Source organism: Cucurbita maxima, unplaced genomic scaffold, assembly GCF_002738345.1.
Source record: "Cucurbita maxima cultivar Rimu unplaced genomic scaffold, Cmax_1.0 Cma_Scf00014, whole genome shotgun sequence".
Lineage (NCBI taxonomy): Eukaryota > Viridiplantae > Streptophyta > Magnoliopsida > Cucurbitales > Cucurbitaceae > Cucurbita > Cucurbita maxima.
The window spans coordinates 3734297-3759387 of record NW_019272030.1 but is presented as its reverse complement, the minus strand read 5'-3'; the positions used below and the strand labels follow the sequence as shown (position 1 = coordinate 3759387).

The window sequence follows — 25091 nt, the reverse complement described above, 5'->3', positions numbered from 1 at the left end:
TTTAAATTTATTGTTATATATATATATATATATATATATATATATATATATATGTTTAATTTCATAATCCTATATTTTTTTTAATTTCTCTTAAAAATAAATTTTAACTATTTTAAAGATTATTTTTTGAAATATATATTAATATTTGAATTTTTGGAAATAAATAAATAGTTTTACTTTTAGTAAAAACAAAAATTACAAAAAAAGTAAGAAAAAACCTTATCCATTTCAACATCACCCCTAGCACAAAATTCAAACTCAATTAATATAGAGTTAGAAATGTCTACACGTGTATGGAGGACAATCCTCAATCCTCTATTTCTCTATTTCTGTCTCCTATTTTAATTTAATTCAATTTTTAATTTATTTTTTTTAGAATTGAGATAATTGTTTCATACATAGTAATTTTTTAATAGATAATTCTATTTTTTTAAATAATTTTTATTAAAAAATACGACGTGATTTTATAAAAATTCAAATTTTAATATCAAGCATATTCTTAAACACATAAAAGAAAAATATGTTTATTTATATCAGATGTTAAGAAGTCGTGGAATTATATTTGAAAATTTTTTCCGAGAAACAAAAATGGGGGAGAACAATGGAAATTTGGAGAGAAGCAATAGTAAGAAGAAGGGGAGTGGGGGTATAAAGGGGATTTTCATACACGCCGACGCCGTCGACATACTGCTGATGACATTGGGGTTCATCGGAGCTTTGGGCGACGGCTTCACCAGCCCTGTGGTTCTGTTCGTCTCTAGCCGCCTCATGAACAGCATCGGCAATACCTCTAACATTTCCGCTTCCAGCGCCAACATGCATCTTTTTCTTCACAGCATCGAGAAAGTACTCTTCTTTCAACTCATTTCTCAAAAAACTCTGTTACTTTTTAAATTTATTTTGATCAAATTTTTCTTTGATTGGCGTCAGAATGCAGTGGCTCTGTTGTACATTGCTTGTGGGGCTTTTCTGATTAGCTTTCTCGGTGGGTTTGGAATTCTTTGAATTCTTTGAATTGTTTCAACTCAGAGGCTCTCTAAACATACATACGTTTTTGTTCTGTTTTATTTTTTCAGAAGGGTATTGCTGGACGAGAACCGGCGAGCGACAGACGGCGAGAATGAGAGCGACATATCTTAAAGCAGTTCTCCGGCAAGATGTTGGGTATTTCGATACGCATGTCACCGGCACCTCCGAAGTTATCGCCTCTGTTTCCAGTGATACCTTATTGATTCAAGACGTTTTGAGCGAAAAGGTTAAAGCTTTCTTTTTCTTTTATTATAATTTAGTCAAATTTTTATATTATTTGACATGAGTTGTCGGGAATCTATCCAGATCCCAAACTTTTTGATGAACATGGCCACATTTCTTGGAAGCTACATTGTCGGGTTTATAATGTTATGGCAGCTGGCGTTGGTGGGATTACCTTTCGCCCTCTTGTTATTGATCCCCGGTCTTCTTTACGGCAAAACCATGATGGGTTTCGCGAGAGAAAGCATGGAGGGGTATAAAAAGGCCGGAACGGTAGCAGAGCAGGCGGTTTCTTCGATTAGAACTGTGTATGCCTACGCTGGAGAAGATAAGATTAAATCGGATTATTCGTCGGCGTTGGAAACTTCGGTGAAGTTGGGCCTAAAACAGGGACTTTCTAAAGGTTTGGCCATCGGAAGTAATGGAGTTTCGTTTGCAATTTGGGCATTCATGGCTTGGTATGGAAGTCGAATGGTTATGTACCATGGCGCTCAAGGTGGGACTGTGTTTTCCATTGGAGCTTCCATTGCCATCGGAGGATTGTAAGAACTCAACCCATCTCCTAATTGTCTCTTTCTCGTCAATTTGTTGTTAACAACTAATATTTGCATGGGAAATTATCGAAATGACAGGGCAGTTGGTACTAGTTTTTCCAACGTTCGATACTTTTCCGAGGCAATCGCGGCGGGGGAGCGAATCATGGAGATCATAAACAGAGTCCCCAAAATCGACTCCGACGACATGGAAGGTCAAATCCTCGAAAATGTCTCCGGCGAGGTCCAATTCAACAACGTCCAATTCGCGTACCCGTCTCGCCCGGAGACCATAATTCTGAAGGATCTGACCATCACAATTCCCGCCGGTCGCACCATTGCCCTCGTGGGTGGCAGCGGCTCCGGCAAGTCCACCGTCATCTCTCTGCTGCAGAGATTTTACGACCCATTGGGAGGGAGCATTCTGATGGACGGAGTGGGGATTGAGAAGCTGCAATTGAAATGGCTGAGGTCCCAAATGGGTCTGGTTAGTCAAGAGCCTGCCCTTTTTGCCACTTCCATTAAAGAGAATATTCTTTTTGGAAAGGAGGATGCCACCATGGATGAGATCATCGAGGCTGCTAAAGCTTCTAACGCTCATTATTTTATTTCCCTATTTCCGGAAGGATATGACACCCAGGTAAATTATATGCCCTTAATTTAATCAAGTCAATAGAATTTTTAGATGTCTAACAAAGAAGTGTGAAAGTGACTCGAGTGACTCAAGTGTTCCTTTATTTGAGGACTTGAGAGAAGGAGTCCAACCAACTGGAGATTGTTGGGAAGAAGTAGGATAAAAGTGTTGGAATGTTAAATCATTTGCTATTTTAATAATAATTTGAAGTTGAAAAACAGGTGGGGGAAAGAGGAGTACAAATGTCAGGAGGCCAAAAGCAGAGGATCGCCATAGCTCGAGCCATAATCAAGCGTCCACGAATCCTGCTCCTGGACGAAGCCACCAGCGCCTTGGACTCGGAATCAGAGCGTGTCGTCCAAGAGGCACTCGACAAAGCCGCCATAGGCCGCACCACCATCATCATTGCCCATCGACTCACCACTGTCCGCAACGCCGACCTCATCGCCGTTTTCCAAAACGGCAGAGTCATGGAAACAGGGTCTCACAATGACCTCATCCAAAACCCAACCAGCATTTACGCCTCCCTCGTCCACCTTCAACAAACCGCCGCGCAGCAACAATCCCCCAACGAACCCTCCGCATCTTCCATACCCCACATCGCCAGAATAAGAAGCAACAGCAGCCGCCGCCTATCCTTCCTTAGCACCTCCAGCTCTGTAAACTCGGTCGGGTCAACCCCAGTTGACGAAACCACCGTTATCGAGGATAAACAAAAGCTCCCAAAGCCATCGTTTAGGAGACTTCTGGCTTTGAACCTGCCGGAATGGAAGCAAGCTCTAATGGGATGCATTTCCGCGATGCTGTTCGGCGCTGTGCAGCCTGTGCACGCGTTCTTGATGGGCTCGATGGTTTCTATGTATTTTTTAACAAGTCACGAGGAGATTAAAGCCAAGACGAGGACATATGCGCTTGGGTTTGTTGGGTTGGCTATGTTCACTTTCCTCGTCAACCTTTGCGAACATTACAACTTCGCTTACATGGGAGAATATCTCACCAAAAGAATTCGAGAGATGATGCTCTCCAAGATCCTTACTTTTGAAGTTGGCTGGTTCGATCAGGACGAGAATTCTAGTGGCGCAATTTGCTCTCGACTCGCTCAAGATGCCAACATGGTAAAAACCTGATACTCTACTAATCCATAGTAATTCAACCTAATACGAGATCAACTGTTGATTCGCATAATTGGCTATCGTGCGTTGGATTATGACTGAACGCTTCTAAATTATAATTTGGGCTAGAAGTGACGCATGGGCTCATCGCTTAATTGCCAACCAGCAATAGGGGCTTTTTGGCCTCCAAAGGCACGTGATGTTGGCTAAGCCCTAGTGAAGGATGAGTCTCAAGGGCCGTCTTGTAACATAATTCCCACTAAACGATGGGAACTTAGTTCAGAAAGGGGAATGAAGCATTCTTGGTAAGGATGTGGAAACTTTTCTCTAGTAAATGCGGTTTAAAACCTTTAGGGGAAGCACACAAGGGAAAGTCCGAAGAGGACAATATCTACTAGCATGTGTTTAGGGTTTAGGGTTGTTCCACATTGGTTAGGGAAGAGAACAAACCACCATTTATAAGGGTGTGAATACCTTCCCCTAATAGACACGTTTTAAAGCCTTGAGGGAAAGTCGAAAGAGGAAAATATCTGCTAGCGGTGATCTGGGCCGTTACATAGCAGTGGGCTTGTGATCTGGGCCGTTACATAGCAGTGGGCTTGAGCTATTATAAATGGTATCAAAGCCACACACCAAAGTGTGTGCCAGCGAGAACCCTGGGCGCAGTGTGGGATGGATTGTGGGTTCTCACACTGGTTGGAGACAGAAACCAAGTGGGCTTGAGCTATTATAAATGGTATCAAAGCTGTTCTCACATTGGTTGAAGACGGGAACCAAGCATTCCTTGTAAAGATGTGGAAACCTCTCTAATATAGGTGTTTTAAAACCTCGAGGAGAAACACACGAGGGAAAGACCTCTCTAATATAGGTGTTTTAAAACCTCGAAGAGAAACACACGAGGGAAAGGGAAGCACACAAGAGAAAGTCCAAAGTGGACAATATTGAGACAGGTGGCCTTAGGTGGTTACAAAACTCATTTATTTTGAACCAATTTGTATTGAATTATGACCAGGAGCTCCTTTTTGGGCAGGTTCGATCCCTAGTGGGCGATAGAATGGCTCTAATTATGCAAACCATTTCAGCAGTAGTCGTAGCATTCACATTGGGGTTTGTACTTTCATGGAAGCTGGCGTTTGTAATAATCGCAGCCCAACCAGTATTAATTACCTGCTTGTACACAAGACAAGTACTCCTACGGAAGATGTCCAAACACGCTATCAAATCCCAAGAACAGTGCAGCAAGCTCGCCGCTGAGGCTGTCTCCAACCTCCGAACCGTCACGGCCTTCTCTTCACAAGACCACATCCTTAAAATGCTTGAGAAGGAGCAAGAAGGCCCAACCCGACAAGGCATTAAGAAATCATGGTATGCCGGAATTGGACTCGGCTGCTCCCAAGGCCTCACCATTTGTGTATGGGCTTTGAACTATTGGTACGGAAGCAAGTTAATATCCAAAGGCGAAACCACTGCTAAAGGTCTCTTCCAAACCTTCCTGGTTTTGGTCAGCACCGGCCGTGTCATCGCCGACGCTGGCAGCATGACGTCAGATCTTGCCAAAGGGTCCGGCGTGGTCAGTTCGGTTTTCGACGTTTTGGACCGGATGACCAAAATCGAACCGGACAACCCAGAAGGATACAAACCGGATAAATTAACCGGCCGAATCGAATTCACGAAAGTGGATTTCGCTTACCCTGCTCGACCGGAGGCGATGATATTCCGTGGGTTTTCAATCAAAATCGAGGCAGGAAAATCCACGGCGTTGGTTGGGCAAAGTGGGTCGGGAAAATCCACCATAATCGGGCTGGTGGAGCGATTCTACGACCCGATTAAAGGAACGATCCAACTCGACGGTCGAGATTTAAAATCGTATCATCTCCGAACGCTAAGAAAACGCATCGCATTAGTGAGCCAAGAGCCGACGCTGTTCGCCGGAACAATTAGGGACAACATCGTGTACGGATATTCAGAAACGGCGGACGAATCGGAGATAATCGAAGCGGCGAAGGCAGCGAACGCACACGATTTCATCTCGGGGTTGAAGGATGGGTACGAGACGTTGTGCGGGGACAGGGGATTGCAGCTGTCGGGAGGGCAAAAACAGAGGATAGCAATAGCGAGAGCGATACTGAAGAATCCGACGGTGCTGCTGCTGGATGAGGCGACGAGTGCGCTTGATGGGCAGTCGGAGAAATTGGTGCAGGAGGCGCTGGAGAGGGTGATGGTGGGGAGGACGAGCGTGGTGGTGGCGCACAGGCTGAGCACCATACAGAATTGCGATATGATTGCGGTTTTGGATAAAGGGAAGGTAGTGGAGACTGGGAATCACTCGTCGCTGATGGGGATTGGCGAAAAGGGAGCTTATTATGCTTTGGTTAATTTGCAGGCTACATCCCATTAGTGTGTGTATCAGTTTCAATCAAATTGGTAGTCTAGCTTATAACTCTTATATCCCTCTTATCTTTTTTTTATTATTTTTAGATGATACAAAATATTTGCATATAATAAAACACTAAATATAATACCCATAATAAGGTATCTAATGAGTTGAGAAAAATTAGATATTTATATATAATAAAAAGTTAAATATTTGTGGAATATGAAACCCTATTTAGATTTTATATGAGTGAAATAGAATTAGAAAACAGGTTAAATAAATTGGGATAATTTTAATCTGGGTATATAGCACTAATACCATTAATATCATGGTGATGCAGGTGGGTCTTTGTGAATCCAAAGTTGATAATAGGCCACATGACGGCATCTTGAACGTCGGTGTGGGCATGCCCAATCTCATGCAATGCCACAGACTCCAAGTCATTGTGCAATATACGAACACTCCAATCCCACTGCTGATCCGCGTCGAAGTGGATTCTCCCATCAATTGGCCCAAAACAATGCGCCAATACTCCCCCGCATCCGTCCAAGGGATGCCCATCTCCTTGCTCCCCTCTCTCGAAGCTTAATTGTATGTCAGCCGTTTGGACCCTGGCTAACTGGGAGAAGGTGAAATTGGTGCTGGCCTCCCATGTCTCATGTCTCAAAAGCTCGAATCACTTGAGCCACAAACTTGGGTGGGTAATTGTGAATGAATCTGTATGTCAAATGCATCTTCTCACGGGACCAAATATATATTAGAATTTAGTGCAACTGATTGCTAGTTTAAATTAATTAAGATATTCTTAATATTTTGGAAATATATTAATGATAAAGGTGAATTAGTCAAATATTTTCTTAATCCGTTCTATATTAATTATAAGTATTTTAAAATTTAGTGCAACTTATTGCTAATTTGAATTAGTCAAGATATTTTAATATTTGGAAAAGATATTAGTTATTGAATCAGTTAATATTTTTCATTTGATTATTAGTAGTATATTTTATTTTATTCTCATGGTTAGCTTATATTTTGAGTAGGTATTAGTTGGTAGCTTATATTCAATTTAAACCTTGTGAATATATTGAACCTTTGATTTCAATTTTATTTTCTCATTCTTATCTTTGTATTGTTTACTTGATAATAATATTTTTAGATCTATTCACATTGAGTAGTAGATATTGTGTCACAATGAAGGCGAGAAGCAGCAGCAACCGACAGTAATTGTCATGAAATTAGAAGGATTGATGTGTGAAGAAGGTTCGAGTTTGGGTTGGTTTTAAAGTCGGAGACAAAGCCCGTGTGTCTTATATTTGGCATGAATAATTTTTTATTTTTTTTTCTGATTTTAGGAATAAATATGTTAAAATGGTTATAACTCTTTTAACTTCTAAAATAATTAGAATCTGTTACAACCTCAATATAAACTACACCATTTGGTAAATTAATATTAAATTGTTATAGGTTAATTAAATAATTAAAATAAACCTCATTTTAGATATTAAATTTGGAAGTTTTAGGAGATAATTAATTTAATTTTCACGTGATTTAAAGACACTATTATGTTTTAAAATAAATTTAGAGAGATTTTTAAGGAGTTGAGAAAGGGAATAAAGAAAAAAGAAAATAGCAATAAAGGGAAAGAAATGAAAAGGAAAAAAAAATTAAAAAAAAAATTAAAAAAAATTAGGAAAGAAACAAAGGTAAAAAAATACCAAACATCACCCTAACCACAAAATTCAAACTCAATTAATATACAGAGTTACAGATGTTTACACGTGTAGGGAGAATATGGATCTACTTTCCTATTCTTATCTCCTATTTCAATTTAACTCTCTATTAAAATTTTAATTTATTTTCTTAAAAATTGAGATAGCCAGTGATAATTATTTTCATATATAGTAGTTTGTTAATAAATAATTCTTTTTTAAAATAATTTTTATTAAAAAAAAAAACCAATCTAATAATATTCATAAAATTCAAATTTTAATATCAAAGCATATTCTTTTAACACTTAAAAAAAATATGTTTATTTATATAAATATATTTATATTTATATTTAAAATTGGGTTGTACTTTTGCATGATTATGTACCCTAGTTTTATATTAATTTATGATTTGACTTTTAATCATCGTATTCTATTATTTTAATAATAATAATAATTATTATTATTATTTATAGTGGTTAAAGACATGTCCATATAGGATCACGAACTCGTGGGTTAAATTAACATATTTACGTCGAATAAAATAAATATTTCTATTATTTTAAAAAGTAAAATTGATGATTTAAAAAATGTAAATTAAAAAAAAAAAAGTGAAAATGGAATATTTACTTAATTCCAATATAAATATTTCAATTTTTTTTTCTTTGAAGTGAATAAAATAAAAGATAATAATATAGGAGTACTTAAAGGAATTAAACCAAAATTTAAGAAAATAATTAATATCGTAATTATTGAGTTATATTCAAATATAATCTAGTAATAATTAGATAAATTTGAAATTTTTAAAGACATATTGTATATGGTAACCTTAATGGAGTGAAACAAAATGTTTTATTTTATGCACTAGAATAAGTGCTCATCCATTATCGTAATAACTTATTTTTGGATTATTTTGAATTTTTATGGTAAGCTTACCATAATAGAATTAAAACGTAATCCTTTTCTAAAACAAAAATAAATTTATAATCGTCATTGCTTACGCTTTTAACCATTAATTTAAAATAAATAAATAAATAAATAAATACATATGAAGCAATATTTTAACGCTAAAAATAGTAACATAAAATCTGAACTTTTTGCCAATCCATAATACTTTGAATCTAAATACATAATAATTCTCATAAACATTATTATAAAAATTACATAAACTATAAATTAAGAAAAATTCATTTACCCTAAACCTAAACTTAAAAAAGAAAAAGAAAAAATGGTTTGTAAAATTACATTAATAACATAAATTAATACAAATTTTGGGAGTACGAATATTTAATACTAATCTAAATAAAAGAATTTAATGAAATCTCTTAAACCGGATAGATAAATTAATTAGAGATATAATACATTTGTAATAAAATTAAATTTTGGAGATGAAATTATTATATAAATTAAACTATTTAAAATTGAAGTAAGAAAATTTAAGGGGTTGAAATAATGAAAATTTAAGAGAGTTGTTGAGGCTGAAGTCAGCTATATAAACAGGGTCATTGGGGGGTCTTACACACGTAGCCACCACAACTTCTCCGACTGCTCCGTTGTGGGAATTTTCCCGGCGATGGTTCTGTTTGGATTCCGAGAAAATAAAAAAATGGGGGAGAAAAGTGGAATTTTGGAGAGGAGCAATAGTAAGAAGAAGAGGAGTGGGGGTATAAAGGGAATTTTAATGCACGCCGACGGCGTCGACATATTGCTCATGACTTTGGGATTCATCGGAGCTTTGGGCGACGGCTTCACTAGACCTGTGGTTTTGCTAGTCAATAGCCGCCTCATGAACAGCATCGGCAATACCTCTAACATTTCCGCTTCCAGCCCCGACATGCAAGTTTTTATTCACAGCATCGAGAAAGTACTCTTCTTTCAATTCATTTCTTAGAGAACTCTCTTACTTTCTAAATTTATTTTGATCAAATTGTTCTTTGATTGACGACAGAAAGCAGTGATTCTGTTGTGCATTGCTTGTGCGACTTTTGTGGTTTGCTTTCTCGGTGGGTTAGGAAGTCTTTGAGTTCTTTGAATTGTTTCAACTCAGAGGCTCTCTAAATATACTTACGTTTTTGCTCTGTTTTACTTTTTTCAGAAGGGTATTGCTGGACGAGAACCGGCGAGCGACAGGCGGCGAGGATGAGAGCGAGATATCTTAAAGCAGTTCTCCGGCAAGATGTTGGGTATTTCGATATGCATGTCACTGGCACCACCGAAGTTATCACCTCTGTTTCCAGTGATACCTTAGTGATTCAAGACGTTTTGAGCGAAAAGGTTAAAGCTTTCTTTTTCTTTTTTTATAATTTAGTCAAAATTTTATATTATTTGACATGGGTTGTCGGGAATCTATCCAGATCCCAAACTTTTTGATGAACATGGCCAATTTTCTTGGAAACTACATTGTCGGGTTTATACTGTTATGGCAGCAGACGTTGGTGGGATTACCTTTCGCCCTCTTGTTATTGGTCCCCGGTCTTCTTTACGGAAGAACCTCGATGGGTTTCGCGAGAGAAATCATGGAGGGGTATAAGAAGGCCGGAACGGTAGCAGAGCAGGCGGTTTCTTCGATTAGAACTGTGTATGCCTACGCTGGAGAAGATAAGATTAAATCGGATTATTCGTCGGCGTTGGAAACTTCGGTGAAGTTGGGCCTAAAACAGGGACTTTCTAAAGGTTTGGCCATCGGAAGTAATGGAGTTTCGTTTGCAATTTGGGCATTCATGGCTTGGTATGGAAGTCGAATGGTTATGTACCATGGTGCTCAAGGTGGGACTATTTTTGCCATTGGAGCTGCCATTGCCGTCGGCGGATTGTAAGAACTCAACCCATCTCCTAAGTGTCTATTTCTCCTCAATTTGTTGTTAAAAACTAATATTTGCATGGGAAATTAACGAAATCACAGATCAGTTGGTAAAAGTTTTTCCAACATTCAATACTTTTCCGAGGCAATTGAGGCGGGGGAGCGAATCATGGAGATCATAAACAGAGTCCCAAAAATCGACTCCGACGACATGGAAGGTCAAATCCTCGAAAATGTCTCCGGCGAGGTCCAATTCAACAACGTCCAATTCGCGTACCCGTCTCGCCCGGAGACCATAATTCTGAAGGATCTGACCATCACAATTCCCGCCGGCCGCACCGTTGCCCTCGTGGGTGGCAGCGGCTCCGGCAAGTCCACCGTCATCTCTCTGCTGCAGAGATTTTACGACCCATTGGGAGGGAGCATTCTGATGGACGGAGTGGGGATTGAGAAGCTGCAATTGAAATGGCTGAGGTCCCAAATGGGTCTGGTTAGTCAAGAGCCTGCCCTTTTTGCCACTTCCATTAAAGAGAATATTCTTTTTGGAAAGGAGGATGCCACCATGGATGAGATCATCGAGGCTGCTAAAGCTTCCAATGCTCATAATTTTATTTCTCTATTTCCAGAAGGATATGACACCCAGGTAAATTACTAACTTTTAACTAAATCATGTCAATTGAATCTTTGGATGTTGAATAAAAAAGTTGTGAAAGTGACTCAAGTGTCGAACAAATGATTTATTTTGTTCGAGGATTCAGAGAAGGATTCGAGAGCCTCGAAAGGCTATTACATGATCATGGACTATTGGAGATTAGTAAGAGGAAGTACATCAAAAGTGTACAAATGTCAAATTGTTTGCTATTTTAGTAATAATTTGAAGTTGAAAAACAGGTGGGGGAAAGAGGAGTACAAATGTCAGGAGGACAAAAGCAGAGGATCGCCATAGCTCGAGCCATAATCAAGCATCCACGAATCCTGCTCTTGGACGAAGCCACCAGCGCCTTGGACTCGGAATCAGAGCGTGTCGTCCAAGAGGCACTCGACAAAGCCGCCATAGGCCGCACCACCATCGTCATTGCCCACCGACTCTCCACCATCCGCAACGCCGACCTCATCGCCGTTATCCAAAACGGCAGAGTCATGGAAACAGGGTCTCACAATGACCTCATCCAAAACCAAACCGGCATTTACGCCTCCCTCGTCCACCTTCAACAAACCACCGCGCAGCAACAATCCCCCGACGAACCCTCCGCATCTTCCATACCCCACCTCGCCAGAATCAGAAGCAACGGCAGCCGCCGCCTCTCTTTCCGTAGCCCCTCCAGCTCTACAAACTCGGTCGGGTCAACCCCAGTTCACGAAACCACCGTTATCGAGAAAAAACAAAATCTCCCAAAGCCATCGTTTAGGAGACTTCTGGCTTTGAACCTTCCGGAATGGAAGCAAGCTCTAATGGGATGCATTTCCGCGATGCTGTTCGGCGCTGTGCAGCCTGTGCACTCGTTCTTGATGGGCTCGATGATTTCTGTGTATTTTTTAACAAGTCACGAGGAGATTAAAGCCAAGACGAGGACTTATGCGCTTGGGTTTGCTGGGTTGGCTATATTCACTTTCCTCGTCAACGTTTGCGAACATTACAATTTCGCTTACATGGGAGAATATCTCACCAAAAGAATTCGAGAGATGATGCTCTCCAAGATCCTTACTTTTGAAGTTGGCTGGTTCGATCAGGACGAGAATTCTAGTGGCGCAATTTGCACCAGACTCTCTCAAGATGCCAACCTGGTAAAAACCTCTTACTCTACTCATCCATAGTAATGAGTGCAAATCACCCTTAGATTCACATAATTGGTAGCCACAGGATCATAAATGAACACTTCTAAGTTAGAATTCCGGTTAGAAACGATGCATGGGTCCATTCCTTGATTGTCACGGGGCTTTTTAGCCCCAAAGGCATATCTACTAATTGTGAGTTTGAACTATTATAAATGGTATCAATGTCAGACATCAAACAGGTGTATCAGTGGAACACTTAGCTCAGATGAGATGGATGGTAAATTGACACATTAGTTAGAGAGGGAACCATGATTTTTTTTTATTTATTTTATTTTAAAACCTGGTAGGGACCGGTTTTGGGCAGTTACAAAACCCATTTATTTTGAATGAATTTGTTTTGAAGTATGACCAGGAGCTCCTTTTTGGGCAGGTGCGGTCCCTAGTGGGCGATAGAATCGCTCTAATTATGCAAACCATTTCAGCCGTAGCCATAGCATTCACATTGGGGTTTATACTTTCATGGAAGCTGGCGTTTGTAATAATCTCTGTCCAACCAATGACAATTACCAGCTTGTACACAAGACAAGTACTCCTACGGAAGATGTCCAAAAACGCCACCCAATCCCAAGAACAGTGCAGTAAGCTCGCCGCTGAGGCTGTCTCCAACCTCCGAACCGTCACGGCCTTCTCTTCACAAGACCACATCCTTAAAATGCTCGAGAAGGCGCAAGAAGTCCCAACCCAACAAGGCATTAAGAAATCATGGTATGCTGGAATTGGACTCGGCTGCTGCCAATGCATCACCACTTGTTCATTGGCTTTGAACTTTTGGTACGGAAGCAAGTTAATATCCAAAGGCGAAACCACTGCTAAAGGTCTCTTCCAAACCTTCCTGATTTTGGTCAGCACCGGCCGTGTCATCGCCGACGCTGGCAGCATGACGTCAGATCTTGCCAAAGGGTCCGGCGTGGTCAGTTCGGTTTTCGACGTTTTGGACCGGATGACCAAAATCGAACCGGACAACCCAGAAGGATACAAACCGGATAAATTAACCGGCCGAATCGAATTCACGAAAGTGGACTTCGCTTACCCTGCTCGACCGGAGGCGATGATATTCCGTGGGTTTTCAATCAAAATCGAGGCAGGAAAATCCACGGCGTTGGTTGGGCAAAGTGGGTCGGGAAAATCCACCATAATCGGGCTGGTGGAGCGATTCTACGACCCGATTAAAGGAACGATCCAACTCGACGGTCGAGATTTAAAATCGTATCATCTCCGAACGCTAAGAAAACGCATCGCATTAGTGAGCCAAGAGCCGACGCTGTTCGCCGGGACAATTAGGGACAACATCGTGTACGGATATTCAGAAACGGCAGACGAATCGGAGATAATCGAAGCGGCGAAGGCAGCGAACGCACACGATTTCATCTCGGGGTTGAAGGATGGGTACGAGACGTTGTGCGGGGACAGGGGATTGCAGCTGTCGGGAGGGCAAAAACAGAGGATAGCAATAGCGAGAGCGATACTGAAGAATCCGACGGTGCTGCTGCTGGATGAGGCGACGAGTGCGCTTGATGGGCAGTCGGAGAAATTGGTGCAGGAGGCGCTGGAGAGGGTGATGGTGGGGAGGACGAGCGTGGTGGTGGCGCACAGGCTGAGCACCATACAGAATTGCGATATGATTGCGGTTTTGGATAAAGGGAAGGTAGTGGAGACTGGGAATCACTCGTCGCTGATGGGGATTGGCGAAAAGGGAGCTTATTATGCTTTGGTTAATTTGCAGGCGACGTCCCATTAGTGTGTGTATCAGTTTCAATCAAATTGGTAGTCTAGCTTATAACTCTTATATCCCTCTTTATCTTTTTTTTATTATTATTAGATGATACAAAATATTTGCATATAATAAAACACTAAATATAATACCCAGTATCTAATGAGCTGAAAAAAACTAGATATTTATATATAATAAAAAGTTAAATATCCGTGGAATATGAAACCCTATTTAGATTTTATATGAGTGAAATAGAATTAGAAAATGGGTTAAATAAATTGGGATAATTTTAATCTGGGTATATAGCACTAATACCATTAATATCATGGTGATGCAGGTGGGTCTTTGTGAATCCAAAGTTGATAATAGGCCACATGACGGCATCTTGAACGTCGGTGTGGGCATGCCCAATCTCATGCAATGCCACAGACTCCAAGTCATTGTGCAATATACGAACACTCCAATCCCACTGCTGATCCGCGTCGAAGTGGATTCTCCCATCAATTGGCCCAAAACAATGCGCCAATACTCCCCCGCATCCATCCAAGGGATGCCCACCTCCATGCTCCCCTCTCTCGAAGCTTAATTGTATGTCAGCCGTTTGGACCCTGGCTGACTGGGAGAAGGTGAAATTGGTGTTGGCCTCCCATGTCTTAGAAGCTCGCATTACTTGAGCCACAAACTTGGGTCGGTAATTGTGGATAAATGAGTACATCTCTTTACAATAGTGTGATATTGTCCACTTTGACCATTTCCTAAATTAAATTAACCAATGTGGGACACTTTTATCTAATACCTCCCCTCGAACCTCTTAATCGAGGCTTGACTTCTTTTTTTCTTTTTGGAGTCCTTTGTTCGACATTCGAGGATTTGTCAATCTATTGGGCACGACTAAGTTTAAGACATGGCTCTGTGGCTCTGATACCCTATTTCTTTTGTTTGACATTCGAGGATTTGTTAATCTATTGGATACGACTAAATTTAGAGCATGACTCTGATACCCTGTTAGACGAACACGACTCTCCATAATTGTATGATATTGTCCATTTTGAGCATAAGCTCTCATGGCTTTGCTGCTTCCCCACACCAATGGAGAGTGTATTCTTAGATTATAAACCCATGACCATTTTGATAAGATAAGAAACCATTACAAGGGGAGTAAAATTCGAATTACCTTGTTGATCGAATATCTCAAGGCAAGAACATTGTTTGAGATTCAAATCACTCCACAAGTAAGATCGATCATGTCTAGCTTGAATGGTTCTTGTTGATCAAATATCTCAAACACTTGTTTGAGATTCGAATCACTCCACAAGCAAGATTGATCATGTCGAGCTTGAATGATTCTACATGCAACCTAAACTACATAGATGTTGCAAATAAACTTAGCCAATTAAAGAAAGTACAAATGTTTACTATATATTTTTCAAGTCTCTTACAAATACAACATCCATATAGAACATACATGGCTTTATATAGCCTCAAAATGAAACTACTACGCATTCCAAGAGTTGTAACATTCATACTTCAATTCATACTTAAAAGTCCTAAAAACTCTAAATTGTAACCCACCCAAAATTTATAACAATCAAACTTCACTCTTCTTCGATGTGACATGCATTGAAACATCTTTTGATAATTTTGACAACTTTTTCTTCACACCGTCATTGAAGTATATTGTATGATTGATGTTTTTTGGTTCATATCACATTCCCTAAATTAACCAATATGGGACACTTTCATCTAAGAATAACCACCAAATTCTATACTCTTCTTCTTCTTCTTATTATTATTCCCCTTTTCACCCTCCAACCTGAAATCATCTGTCACCCCACATCGAGGGGTCGACATTTGATTTAGCGTCTCCTTGTCCAAAACCCCGCTCACGTTAAGCGTGAAGAATTTCTGATATGATTTAATAGATGACTCCAAGGCCTCGTCGAATGCGTGTGTATGAGAATTGGGTACTTGTTTGCTTAAGTAACCGTAGCATTGAAGGTACACCTTGACGCTATGGGTTCCTTCCTTGCTGTCGCCCTTGTGGCCTCCTTCAAGATGCTTGGGAAATAGAAGCCTAGGTGATTTGTTGTCACGACTCGATTTTCGTGGCTTCGAAAATCAGACCGTGACCAAAAATGCGAAATCGAAAGCAAACAAAAAAAAAGGAAAAGGAAAGAAAATAAGAGTAAAAGATAAGATTAAAATATCATTAAATTAAAAGAAATACAAATTTTGTTTCAAATTATTACAAAATGAATTACAAATATAAAATGAAATACAAAAGACTCTAAAAGACCGACAAAGTACTGATGCTCCGGAACGACCCCCTCTGTAACTGTACAACTCTTGAATGCTCCTCCACCTCAACCGGTACCTGAAAAATAAAAAAGAGTAGAAAGGAATGAGTATATAAATTATATTCAATAAGTCACCTACTTTTAGGCTCTCATCACAACCTAATCTTAACAGATTTCCAGAGACTTCTCTTTGGCTCTAGGACATCTGGTTCTTGTCTTGGCTCTTTGCTTGCCACTTGGGACTTGTCCTTCGGGGCTTCTTTGGTTCTTAGTCCTTTCATTTACACCCTAAGAGTTCTCTTATGTCAACCTGTGTTTGACTGGTGCACTGCAAGTAGCTACCTCGGCATGGGTATGAGACTACCTGGTATCTTACCTAGGAGGTGAGTTGCAACCCCCTAATCCCATGGTAATCCCCCTTTGTTCGAGGAGGGCTACCTCCCCCATTCCCATCTAGCTAAATGATCCGTTACAACGTGGGTCTCCCGTTTCCCATGCTAAAACGGCTTTAGAGCAGTCGAGTCTTGATCAAGAACCCCCTGGTCTCCCACGAAAACATAACACCAATCACTCACAAGTAACCTAAGGGTACTCTAAAGGTGGTTCATATGCCGTGGTAGTTTCATAGGCTCCTAGGGGACATGTTAGGTCTATACTTAGTAACTCCTCCCTCTAACCACAAATCCCTAGACTTTATCATAAATGTGAGTCATGAAAATTAACTTAGTGTGCACACAAGTATCATTTAGCATCATCATACATAATTCATGCAGAGTAAACATACATGCTCAACGGTAACATCCATCAAGCTCCCAAAGCGCAGAATTCACAAGTTCCCGTCTTTCTTTCCCGAAGCTTAAAACATAATTGCAACATTAATTCTCAAAATACTTCACATAATACATCCATACTCTTAGCAAACAAGTTATCTACATTCAATATGGAAAGCTGCCACTTAAGGTAATTAAACTAGCATGCATGCATAACCAAACGACTCCTACAAGTATTTCTTCCTAAAGTTCTATGTGATGACTTACATGATTGACAGGGTGTTCTTCGTTAGCGTTTCTACAAAGGTAGCATGTCTAAAAATACTGATTTTCTCTCATTTAGGTCGTATTTCATATAAAAATAGGGTTAGAGTTAGAACAGGGAGGGGAGAAAAATCAGGAAGACAGAAGTCGAACGGCCAAAAACAGCACCTCACGCGCCTGCACGTGCTCACACGCGCACGGCCACACGCGTGTAGGAATGAGCATGAGGGAGGGAAGACGCGCGCTGATGTATTGCCACGTGGCACCCGTTGAATGGTCAGACGAGATTGTTGGTTCGAAACCGGAAGGACGTGCTGGAAATCCGTATTCTTTTATGTTGACGCGTGGCAAAGAGAAGCCGGGTTGGTGGCCCGAGTTGCGTGCGGGTCATCGGGTCGCCGGCCTTCGAATCCTGCCCGACGCGAAGTATTTCTTTGATTTTTTTTCCGCTAATGTATGCTTAACACGTGGCCCTTCTTCTCCGGCGATGCTTCACGATATGCATATCCATACATGAAGGTATTTTTTTCGTAATTTATTTGTAACTATAGAGATAATTATCTTATTCCAAAGATGGCAAGAAACATCAAAATACCTACCTCCTTGGACGAATGTCGGAACTCCACTAACTTCTGTGAAGATTTCATGAAGAAGGCTTGACCGGAACCGGACTCCTCGTGGCCGGAGCGGCAATTACCTCTCTTTCTCTCCCTCTAGAACTTTCTTTCTCCCTCCCTTTCCATTTCTTCTTTTTTCTCTTTTTTGTTTTTCCTTAAATCATACAGTCAACCACCTCAATTTCTACTTCGACCATATTCCTAATTATCTAAGCATGTTTAGTGTCTGAAAAATTAAATTTTAAATTTTCGAGTTACATAAGCATTGATTTGTGAGGAAGGATTCGAGTTTGGGTTAGTTTTAAATTTATATGCTAGTTGATGTTTTTTTTTTCTAGTTTGAGAGTACTCTAAAATAATTAGAATATGTTCCAATTTATTTAATTATTCATAAATTTTGTTATTTTCTATTCTTTTATCTTAAAAAAAATCTGAAAATTATTATTTGAAAACTTAAACTTCAAATATCTTATAAATATTATATGACATAAAATTGACAATATTATATTTTTGTCGAGATATTTTTTATGTTGATTATAAAATAAATTTATGTAGTAAACGATTTGATTATGTGTACGTGTATTATAATTATTTATTCTCTAATAACTCTTAAAAATGGTTTTAAAGATAATTTTATTAATATTGAATTGCAAAATTTTGAAAATAAATAAATAAAATAGATATTTGATAAAATATTATTTTACTTTTATTAAAAACAAAAATAATACCTAATTAAATTACTACCAACCAAATCTATTAATAAGGCTCTTAATTTTAAGAAAAAAAAACAAAAAAAAAAAAAACGTATGCACACCATCCGAAGCACAGAATTCAAACTCAATTAATACACATATTTGGAAATATCGACACGTGGATAACAGACTTCTCTGTTCTTATCTCCTATTTTAATTTATTTTTTAAAGATAATTTGTTCATATATAGTCATTTTTTAATAGATAATTATTTTTTTAATATTTTGTATTAAAAAAATATAAAAAATATATTTGAGATTCTCCCAATAAATTAGTCTGTATGGCGGTTTTACTTGGTGTGGTTAAGTCAACCTAGAAATAAATATTTCTAAAATCAAATAATTTTAATAAAAATTTCAAACAAACGAACTAACCGTTCAGCTAATTAGATAATTTTGAAACGTAAAATTAAAAATAAAATAATAAATATTATATATGGTATCCACCATTAATATAACAAACTTTTTTATTTTATACATTAATGGATCATCGATTATTGTAATAACTTATTTTTTGATTATTTGAATATTTATGGTAAGTAATCTACACTATACACATCCTTATTCACCATTTTTTTTTTACAAAAAACAAAAAATATTCAAATAAATAAATAAATACCAATATTTTAACACTAAAAATAGTATAAAATCTGAACTTTTTGATCATCCATAATACTTTGAATCTTGCTACAAAAACATAAATACATAAATAATAATAATATTTCACATAAACATTATTATAAAAAATTCACTAATAATTACATAAACTATAAGAATTTATTTTTTCATTTATTAATATATGAACTATTATGTTTCATTTAATATATGATTTTAAAATTTTAAACCCTAAACCTAAAAAAGAAAAATAGTTTGTAAAATTATATTAATAACATGAATTAATACAAATTTTGGGAGTACGAATATTTAATACTAATCTAAATAAAAGAATTTAATGAAATCTCTTAAACCTGGTAGATAAATTAATTAGAGATATAATACATTTGTAATAAAATTAAATTTTGGAGATTGAATTATTATATAAATTAAACTATTTAAAATTGAAGTAAGAAAATGAAAGGAGTTGAAATATTGAGTTATTTAAAAGCATGAAAATGAAAATTTAAGAGAGTTGCTTCAGAAGTCAGCTATATAAACAGGGTTATTGCGGGGTCTTACACACGTAGCCACCACAACTTCTCCGACTGCTCCGTTGTGGGAATTTTCACGGCGGTGGTTCTGTTTGGATTCCGAGAAAATAAAAAAATGGGGGAGAAAAATGAAAATTTGGAGAGAAGCAATAGTAAGAAGAAGAGGAGTGGGGTTATAAAGGGGATTTTCATGCACGCCGACGGCGTCGACATATTGCTCATGACTTTGGGGTTCATCGGAGCTTTGGGCGACGGCTTCACCAGACCTGTGGTTTTGCTCGTCGGTAGCCGCCTCATGAACAGCATCGGCAATACCTCTAACATTTCCGCTTCCAGCGCCAACATGCATCTTTTTCTTCACAGCATCGACAAAGTACTCTTCTTTCAATTCATTTCTCAGAAAACTCTGTTACTTTTTTAATTTATTTTGATCAAATTGTTCTTTGATTGGCGACAGAATGCAGCGATTCTGTTGTACATTGCTTGTGGGGCTTTTGTGGTTAGCTTTCTCGGTGGGTTTGGAATTCTTTGAATTCTTTGAATTGTTTCAACTCAGAGGCTCTCTAAATATACTTACGTTTTTGCTCTGTTTTACTTTTTTCAGAAGGGTATTGCTGGACGAGAACCGGCGAGCGACAGGCGGCGAGGATGAGAGCGAGATATCTTAAAGCAGTTCTCCGGCAAGATGTTGGGTATTTCGATATGCATGTCACCGGAACCTCCGAAGTTATCGCCTCTGTTTCCAGTGATACCTTAGTGATTCAAGACGTTTTGAGCGAAAAGGTTAAAGCTTTCTTTTTCCTTTGTTATAATTTAGTCAAAATTTTATATTATTTGACATGGGTTGTCGGGAATCTATCCAGATCCCAAACTTTTTGATGAACATGGCCACATTTCTTGGAAGCTACATTGTCGGGTTTATACTGTTATGGCAGCAGGCGTTGGTGGGATTACCATTCGCGCTCTTGTTATTGATCCCCGGTCTTCTTTACGGCAAAACCTTGATGGGTTTCGCGAGAGAAAGCATGGAAGGGTATAAGAAGGCCGGAATGGTAGCAGAGCAGGCGGTGTCTTCGATTAGAACTGTGTATGCCTACGCTGGAGAAGATAAGATTAAATCGGATTATTCGTCGGCGTTGGAAACTTCGGTGAAGTTGGGCCTAAAACAGGGACTTTCTAAAGGTTTGGCCATCGGAAGTAATGGAGTTTCGTTTGCAATTTGGGCATTCATGGCTTGGTATGGAAGTCGAATGGTTATGTACCATGGCGCTCAAGGTGGGACTGTTTATGCCGTTGGAGTTACCATTGCCGTCGGCGGATTGTAAGAACTCAACCCATCTCCTAATTGTCTCTTTATCCTCAATTTGTTGTTAAAAACTAATATTTGCATGGGAAATTAACGAAATGACAGGGCAGTTGGTACGAGTTTTTCCAACATTCAATACTTATCCGAGGCAATTGCGGCGGGGGAGCGAATCATGGAGATCATAAACAGAGTCCCTAAAATCGACTCCGCCGACATGGAAGGTCAAATCCTCGAAAATGTCTCCGGCGAGGTCCAATTCAACAACGTCCAATTCGCGTACCCGTCTCGCCCGGAGACCATAATTCTGAAGGATCTGACCATCACAATTCCCGCCGGTCGCACCATTGCCCTCGTGGGTGGCAGCGGCTCCGGCAAGTCCACCGTCATCTCTCTGCTGCAGAGATTTTACGACCCATTGGGAGGGAGCATTCTGATGGACGGAGTGGGGATTGAGAAGCTGCAATTGAAATGGCTGAGGTCCCAAATGGGTCTGGTTAGTCAAGAGCCTGCCCTTTTTGCCACTTCCATTAAAGAGAATATTCTTTTTGGAAAGGAGGATGCCAACATGGATGCGATCATCGAGGCTGCCAAAGCTTCTAACGCTCATAACTTTATTTCTCTGTTTCCCGAAGGATATGACACGCAGGTAAATTAATATTAAGGGATTAATTATTTTAATAGAATCTTTAGACCTCGAACAAGTAAGTTGTAAAAGTCACTCAAGTGTCCGAAAAAACGTACGTTGTCCCAAGGAATCGAGTCTAGGGTTTAGGGAAGTTTAATAGTCTACTTTGTTCCTGATTATAAGATTGTTTGGTGGGAGTATGTTAAAAGTGTACAAATGTCAGTTGCTATTTCAATAATAATTTAAAGTTGAAAAACAGGTGGGGGAAAGAGGAGTACAAATGTCTGGAGGACAAAAGCAGAGGATCGCCATAGCTCGAGCCATAATCAAGCGTCCACGAATCCTGCTCCTGGACGAAGCCACCAGCGCCTTGGACTCGGAATCAGAGCGTGTCGTCCAAGAGGCACTCGACAAAGCCGCCATCGGCCGCACCACCATCATAATTGCTCACCGACTCTCCACCATCCGCAACGCCGACCTCATCGCCGTTATCCAAAAAGGCAGAGTCATGGAAACAGGGTCTCACAATGACCTCATCCAAAACCAAACCGGTCTTTACGCCTCCCTCGTCCACCTTCAACAAACCGCGGCGCAGAACCAATCCCCCAGCGAACCTTCCGCATCTTCCACACCGCACCTCGACAAAATCAGAAGCTTTGGCAGCCGCCGCCTCTCCTTCCTTAGCCCCTCCAGCTCTGTAAACTCGGTCGGGTCAAACCCAGTTGACGAAACTACCGTTATCGAGAATAAACAAAATCTCCCAAAGCCATCGTTTCGGAGGCTTCTCGCTTTGAATCTGCCGGAATGGAAGCAAGCTGTAATGGGGTGCATTTCCGCGATGCTGTTCGGCGCTGTGCAGCCTGTGTACGCGTTCTTGATGGGATCGGTGGTTTCGGTATATTTTTTAACAAGTCACGAGGAGATTAAAGCCAAGACGAGCACTTATGCGCTTGGGTTTGTTGGGTTGGCTATGTTCACTTTCCTCGTCAACCTTTGCGAACATTACAACTTCGCTTACATGGGAGAATATCTCACCAAAAGAATTCGGGAGATGATGATCTCCAAGATCCTTACTTTTGAAGTTGGCTGGTTCGATGAGGACGAGAACTCTAGTGGCGCAATTTGCTCCCGACTCTCTCAAGATGCCAACATGGTAAAAACCCGTTTCACCCTACTCATGATAGTGTGGCAATAGTAATTCAGCCTAGTATAAGAGGAACCGTTGGTTCACATAATTGGCTATTGTGCGCTGGATTATGATCGAACGCCTCTAAGTTAGAATCCGGGCTAGAAGCAATGCATAGACCCATCGCTTGATTGTCAACCAGCTGTAGGGGCTTTTTGGCCTCGAAAGGCACGTGTTGTTGGCTAAGCCCCACTAAGCGATGGGTAGAATCCTTCGCTGACGACTTAGTTCCCATATTTGTTGGAAAGAGGAACGAAACATTTCTTGTAAGGATGTGTAAACCTCTTTTCCTAGTAAAATTGTGTTAAAAACTTTAGGGGAATCCTATAAAGAAAAGTAGGACAATATAAAGAAAAGTAGGACAATATCTATTGGGTTGTGAGCTTGAGCTATTATAAATGTATCAAAGTCAAACATCATGCCCTGTCTAACAAGAACAATGTGCTCCCAAGTAGATAGATTTTTTGGTAGGAGAGGGAAACCAAACTTTCTTTGTAAGGACGCGAAAACTTCTCCCTGATATATGCATGCATTTTAAAATCTTGAGAGTAAGTATAGGAGGGAAAGTCCAAACACAACAATATACGGTAGAGGTAGAGGTAGTTGTGGCCTTGAGCGGCTACAAAACCCATTTATTTTGAATGAATTTGTATTGAAGTATAACCAGGAGCTCCTTTTTGGGCAGGTTCGATCCCTAGTGGGCGATAGAATGGCTCTAATTATGCAAACCATTTCAGCAGTAATCGTAGCATTCACAATGGGGCTTATAATTTCATGGAGGCTGGCGCTTGTAGTAATCGCAGCCCAACCAGCAGTAATTAGCTGCTACTACACAAGACAAGTACTCCTACGGAAGATGTCCAAAAACGCCACCAAATCCCAAGAACAGTGCAGTAAGCTCGCCGCTGAGGCTGTCTCCAACCTCCGAACCGTCACGGCCTTCTCTTCACAAGAACGCATCCTTAAAATGCTCGAGAAGGAGCAAGAAGGCCCAACCCGACAAGGCATTAAGCAATCGTGGTATGCCGGAATTGGACTGGGCTGCTCCCAAAGCATCACCATTTGTACATGGGCTTTGAACTTTTGGTACGGCAGCAAGTTAATATCCCAAGGCGAAACCACTGCTAAAGGTCTCTTCCAAACCTTCATGGTTTTGGTCAGCATCGGCCGTGTCATCGCCGACGCTGGCAGCATGACGTCAGATCTTGCCAAAGGGTTCGGCGTGGTCAGTTCGGTTTTCGACGTTTTGGACCGGATGACCAAAATCGAACCGGACAACCCAGAAGGATACAAACCGGATAAATTAACCGGCCGAATCGAATTCACGAAAGTGGATTTCGCTTACCCTGCTCGACCGGAGGCGATGATATTCCGTGGGTTTTCAATCAAAATCGAGGCAGGTAAATCCACGGCGTTGGTTGGGCAAAGTGGGTCGGGAAAATCCACCATAATCGGGCTGGTGGAGCGATTCTACGACCCGATTAAAGGAACGATCCAACTCGACGGTCGAGATTTAAAATCGTATCATCTCCGAACGCTAAGAAAACGCATCGCATTAGTGAGCCAAGAGCCGACGCTGTTCGCCGGGACAATTAGGGACAACATCGTGTACGGATATTCAGAAACGGCGGACGAATCGGAGATAATCGAAGCGGCGAAGGCAGCGAACGCACACGATTTCATCTCGGGGTTGAAGGATGGGTACGAGACGTTGTGCGGGGACAGGGGATTGCAGCTGTCGGGAGGGCAAAAACAGAGGATAGCAATAGCGAGAGCGATACTGAAGAATCCGACGGTGCTGCTGCTGGATGAGGCGACGAGTGCGCTTGATGGGCAGTCGGAGAAATTGGTGCAGGAGGCGCTGGAGAGGGTGATGGTGGGGAGGACGAGCGTGGTGGTGGCGCACAGGCTGAGCACCATACAGAATTGCGATATGATTGCGGTTTTGGATAAAGGGAAGGTAGTGGAGACTGGGAATCACTCGTCGCTGATGGGGATTGGCGAAAAGGGAGCTTATTATGCTTTGGTTAATTTGCAGGCTACATCCCATTAGTGTGTGTATCAGTTTCAATCAAATTGGTTGCACTGGAGAATAGCTGGTAGCTCTAGTTTAACCACAGTCTTAGTCTTATCTTTAATCTGTAATTCGGTAAATTAATAAAAATGTCTC

The 25091-nt window shown here is 40.2% G+C and overlaps 2 protein-coding genes across 5 annotated transcripts; both read left to right on the top strand.

The window, feature by feature from the left end:
* The first annotated feature begins 560 nt into the window (after positions 1-560).
* LOC111489511 (ABC transporter B family member 15-like) lies at positions 561-25086 on the top strand. Of its 3 annotated transcripts, none has more exons than XM_023137766.1 (8): positions 561-846; positions 931-985; positions 1077-1255; positions 1336-1793; positions 1884-2424; positions 2640-3533; positions 4561-5935; positions 24976-25086. In XM_023137766.1, the coding sequence occupies exons 1-7, from the start codon at positions 589-591 to the stop codon at positions 5926-5928; spliced, it is 3753 nt and encodes a 1250-aa protein (XP_022993534.1). In that variant the 5' UTR covers positions 561-588; the 3' UTR covers positions 5929-5935; positions 24976-25086. The 3 variants fall into 3 exon arrangements, with proteins under 3 accessions (XP_022993534.1, XP_022993535.1, XP_022993533.1); XM_023137767.1 differs by having other exon boundaries at positions 4561-5931; positions 24974-25025; XM_023137765.1 differs by lacking the exon at positions 24976-25086 and having other exon boundaries at positions 4561-5970.
* On the top strand, positions 9097-25029 carry LOC111489509 (ABC transporter B family member 15-like). Of its 2 annotated transcripts, XM_023137761.1 has the most exons (8): positions 9097-9439; positions 20143-20177; positions 20262-20316; positions 20409-20587; positions 20668-21125; positions 21216-21756; positions 21995-22888; positions 23607-25029. In XM_023137761.1, the coding sequence occupies exons 1-8, from the start codon at positions 9184-9186 to the stop codon at positions 24972-24974; spliced, it is 3786 nt and encodes a 1261-aa protein (XP_022993529.1). In that variant the 5' UTR covers positions 9097-9183; the 3' UTR covers positions 24975-25029. The 2 variants fall into 2 exon arrangements, with proteins under 2 accessions (XP_022993529.1, XP_022993530.1); XM_023137762.1 differs by lacking the exon at positions 9097-9439 and having other exon boundaries at positions 19791-20177.
* Positions 25087-25091: the final 5 nt, after the last annotated feature.

Coding starts and splice junctions, on each gene's coding strand:
- LOC111489511 (XM_023137766.1), top strand. CDS start 589: ATGGGGGAGAACAATGGAAATTTGGAGAGAAGCAATAGTAAGAAGAAG. Junction 1,256..1,335: donor AAGACGTTTTGAGCGAAAAG/GTTAAAGCTTTC, acceptor GAATCTATCCAG/ATCCCAAACTTTTTGATGAA. Junction 2,425..2,639: donor CGGAAGGATATGACACCCAG/GTAAATTATATG, acceptor GTTGAAAAACAG/GTGGGGGAAAGAGGAGTACA.
- LOC111489509 (XM_023137761.1), top strand. CDS start 9,184: ATGGTTCTGTTTGGATTCCGAGAAAATAAAAAAATGGGGGAGAAAAGT. Junction 21,126..21,215: donor ACCATTGCCGTCGGCGGATT/GTAAGAACTCAA, acceptor ACGAAATGACAG/GGCAGTTGGTACGAGTTTTT. Junction 22,889..23,606: donor TCTCTCAAGATGCCAACATG/GTAAAAACCCGT, acceptor CTTTTTGGGCAG/GTTCGATCCCTAGTGGGCGA.